The sequence below is a fragment of the Coffea eugenioides genome, chromosome 5 (genome assembly GCF_003713205.1).
Source record: "Coffea eugenioides isolate CCC68of chromosome 5, Ceug_1.0, whole genome shotgun sequence".
Taxonomy (NCBI): domain Eukaryota; kingdom Viridiplantae; phylum Streptophyta; class Magnoliopsida; order Gentianales; family Rubiaceae; genus Coffea; species Coffea eugenioides.
Genome location: NC_040039.1, coordinates 6,003,690 through 6,007,859, shown reverse-complemented (window position 1 = coordinate 6,007,859; position 4,170 = coordinate 6,003,690). Strand labels below are relative to the sequence as shown.

The 4,170-nt window shown below is 38.8% G+C and overlaps 1 protein-coding gene across 1 annotated transcript; it reads left to right on the top strand.

Annotated features, from left to right (window-relative positions):
* The first annotated feature begins 633 nt into the window (after positions 1-633).
* Positions 634-3,533, top strand: LOC113772072. The gene is made up of 2 exons (XM_027316609.1): positions 634-1,212; positions 3,131-3,533. Exons 1-2 carry the CDS (start codon positions 790-792, stop codon positions 3,179-3,181), a joined length of 474 nt encoding a protein of 157 aa, XP_027172410.1. The 5' UTR covers positions 634-789; the 3' UTR covers positions 3,182-3,533.
* Positions 3,534-4,170: the final 637 nt, after the last annotated feature.

Here is a 4,170-nt window from a genome sequence, read left to right as displayed (position 1 = left end):
TGACTACTTTAGTTATAAGGTTATACTATGAAATTTTTCTAGACCTATCTAAACTTTTTCGTAAGTATAAAAAAATCATCTGAACTTTTTCATAAGTCTAAACTTTTTATTTTTCTATGTAATGTGTCTCTTTCCTGCTCAATGCAACTTTAGAACAAATGGACATTGTTGTTATCAGCTATTATTTTGAACTACATATATCATTTCATCTAAATCATCTAATGCTATTTGTTTTAATTGTTAGTTTTCGAAGTAAACTGATTAAAAGATGACATTAAAAGGTAAAGTGATAGTAGTTATAAAGATTAGACTTCCTAATAACGAAACATAGTTTCCAAATGGACAAAGGAATCGATCACACAATCGGACTCCAACTACTACTGTTCACCGTATCAAGCTTTATGGAAACAATGGCTGAACCAAAAACGACGATTTAGGAATTGGAAAATTCCCGATCAAATAATTTAGAACACAACTAATTTAATATGGTACTACTAACTAACGGGAAACCTTTTTAGTGTCCGCCAAATTGACTTTGACCACACTAGGACACAAACTAAAAACGACTGCATATAATTTTGCGCCAGCACTTATCCGCTTCCAAGTTCCAAGTTCCAACTTACTAAAAAATAACTTTTGTTTTCTGATGGTTTAAGACAAAAATACCGAAGAAAACGCATTCTAGTGCATCTAAGAAAACGCCGCCGCCGTCCTATTTCCTCTAAATCCTACTCCTCTACTTTCTTCATCACAAATCGCAGCAAGTCGACCCGCATTTCTGGTTGTCGAATGGCCAAGGCTCTCTGTGTTGTTATCAACCTCACTGGTAAGGATATCAAATTCACCGAGTGGAGGCGGGGGTATGTGGAGGAATTGAAACTGTGGGCACGGAAGCCCTTCCACGAAAAAACAATTAAGTCAGGGGACCATTACGCCTTCAGTGCGTCAGAGTTTGTCGAGCATTGGGAGCGTATACAGAAGGTGGTGCGAAAGTACCCGGAGTGGACTGTTTCCCTTGAAAGTGAAGATTTGAAAGGGATCCCGCTACCAGTCTCTGAACTCAAGGACAACAGAGCCTTCGTCTTCGAAATGGGAGAAAACAATGAGTTGGTGAAATTAACTGTATCCAGAGAAGAAGCGAAGCGCAGAGGAATCGAGAAAGGATTCTTTGGGAGTGTTGAGAAGATGGCAAGCCAATTAGTCTCACTTGTGGTAATTGAACTTTCTCCTTTCTGGAATCCTGTCTCGTGCTTGTTTGTCGGTCAAATTATGCCGGTGCCATTTCATCTATTTGATCGATACAAACTGGGTTTGGTTTCAATTCTTTTGTGTTTGCTTAATTGCTTTTAGCTAATGATGTGTGGTGCGTATACGGTGGACTGTAGGAGTTTTGTGCATTAGTGCTTGATTCAGCTGACAATCTTTACCGGAGTGCTTTTCGTGAGACGAAAAATCTGGTACTACAAAGAAATTTTTTTGAGGCAATTTATCGAACACTGAAAGCAGTAGCGTAACTCGCTGGTCCAAGTAGCCCACCGTCCTTTTCACACGAGTCCATGATGTGGCTCGAGTCTAACAACGCCACCCCACCTTACAACGACACCATTTGGTTGACTGTCATTTTTCAGGAAAATCTCTTCACATTTGAGACAGAGAGTCCCTTCACTCTTTTATCCTGGAAATTCGTAGGGTAATTTTTTCTGAAATTATTGGAATTTTGGTTGTGTTTCTGCTCTGGTTTTCTTTGGGGTTCAGAAGAGAAACTGGTGAGTTTTGACTGGGTTCATTTTTAAGAGGAGTGTGAAAGTCTTGGGGAAGGAACCAAGAGTTCAGTGATCTATTCAGTTTCAAACAGCTTTCTTGGTATCTCGCAAAGTGGTCGTTTTTAACCAGTGTAACCATTGGTGTAATCTCTTCTTTTAAACCACTCATAAACAGAGATCCATCGTAGGATTCATGCATGGGAGTAGGGAAGGAATTACTAAAGCTTTTGGAGTTTCAAACCTATGCTCTTAATCTCCAAAAATTCCGTTTTGCACAATTTTTCTAAACTCCGCAATTATTTCATCTGGACCTCCTCCTCCAAATCTCATGCAAATTTGTGTAGAGAATTATGCCCATGCTATCTCCTGCCTATTGCTAGAAACTCCCTGGTATCAAATGTCTTCTTCAAGTACATGCCAGCAATAGCAGTCTTCTCCCAGAATTACAGAAAGGTTATCCAAAAAGCTGAAAGAGAACGTGAAAGGCATGAGCCTTTTATACACTGAAAGCAGAAATGTAACAATTGAATCCAGGTGGTCCACTGTTTTCTTCACACATGTCCCCTGATGTGGCTCAAGTCTAACAAATGCCCCCACTTCAAAACGGCACTGTCCTCCTTAAAATTCTGTTAACTCTCTTAATCATCGTTCAAATTTTGCCTGATCCTTTCTCAGATGACATTAGACTGAAGTTACTGTTGCTAACCAATCTGCAAACAATCAAGTATATTACATTAACAATGTTGGAGTGGTTAGCTTCATATTGCAGAGGTTTTTCATGTCCCAAAAAACGAAAATATGGTTTCGATCTGCAATTACACTAAAATTGTTTTTAAGTCATGCTGTCTAGCCATATATTGCGGACTACAGAACTGTTGTGCATTGTACTTGATTTACACTGGACTAGTGTTGGAACTTTTTGGCACCACTTAGATATCTTAATAATAAACTTAGAGATTTTGCCTTGTTTGACATCTTTGTAGTTTTCTCCCATTTATTAAGTGAATTCTGAAAAACGTTTCACAGATTTCGATAGCATAATAGCCTCATTTATTTTCTTATTTATCCTGTGGCAAACTATGCATCAATCTCTTTTGGAGGCATTGCTCGATTGATTTCTTGATTTTAGTGCACCTGCTGATCTATTTTCAGGATGTGTTTCAGTTAATATAGGGTGTGAACGGAATTGTAGTTAAGTTTCCCCTTTATTTGCTCATGTTATCATCTACATCATGACAGCTTTTGATGCACAGAGTGTGGAGCTTATAACTTTCCTAGTTTGTCGTCTGCTATTGTATTTTGCCTTTTTGGGTCTGTATTTAACTAATTAACTTTCTCATTAGTTATTTTTTTATCAATTGGACTAGAATGAGCGGAAGACTGCTTCTAGCAGTGTGCGCCAGGATGAAAACATGTGAAGAACTTGGCAAGGCTATTAGGAGTCACCACCAAGTCGGATTTGCTTATCTACCTTGCAAGTGGTCTGGTAAGTTCAGACCGATAAAAATCAATATCGCCAAGGCTGTAGTGCATATGAACCCTGTCATTTGGTGATTAGGGATTTGTTTTTGGTATCCATATAAAAATCTTCTGACCAGCTAGTTAGGGTCAGCTGTTCGATTGATCAAGATTTTTCATTGATATGCTAATTGTATTGCTGTTCCTATTCTCTCTAGTTTAGAGCTTCAACTCGTACCCATCTTGTACATCCATTGCTGTGCCTTGAGCAATTTATCATTTTATCCATGGTCCGGGATACAAATTCAGTAACGTATGCTTTTGAAAATTGGGAAAGCCTTCAGGAAGCAGGAGCCAACTCAACCTATGGTGTTTGACTTTTCCCACTGGCCATAGTTTTGTTTCTTTTGGTCTATTTGACTGCTAAAAAGTCAGAACCTGTTAATCTCTTCAGTCTCTTTGAAGACTGACAGAATCCTTGCAAGCAAAGTCGAAAGACATTGTTAAAGCTTAATGACCTTTTCCACAAGAATGTCACCTAGATACGTTGTGAAGGGAAGCAGCAGAAACCTGTTGATAGTTTCTTTTTGCACGAGATATGTTGTGGTGCTGAACATTCATTTTCTTGTTTTTGAGGCCTTTGACGTAGGACACTATATAGAATCTAGGTTACCTGATTTGGAGGGGGAAAAGAATGCTTTGAGTCATATGCAGTTTGATCTATGAACTGCCTTGCCAGCTTGGTTCCTCAGGTGGGAATCTGTGACCTCATGTAGAAGTAATTTAGATAAGTTTGTGTCCCTCTTGCAATTGATGCCCCTGCTGCAGCTAACCCTTATTTCTAATGTTAGATTCTTTCGAAATCCCTGGCAGGTCTGCAACATTTTTGATGGGAAGTCTTTTTACTTGCGTAACATGTGCATATTACAACTTGTGGGTGTCAAAATGG

Excerpts from the sequence above, each read along its gene's own strand:
- LOC113772072 (XM_027316609.1), top strand. The coding sequence starts at position 790 with ATGGCCAAGGCTCTCTGTGTTGTTATCAACCTCACTGGTAAGGATATC. Across the intron at positions 1,213-3,130 it reads GCCAATTAGTCTCACTTGTG|AATGAGCGGAAGACTGCTTC; the intron begins GTAATTGAACTT and ends CAATTGGACTAG.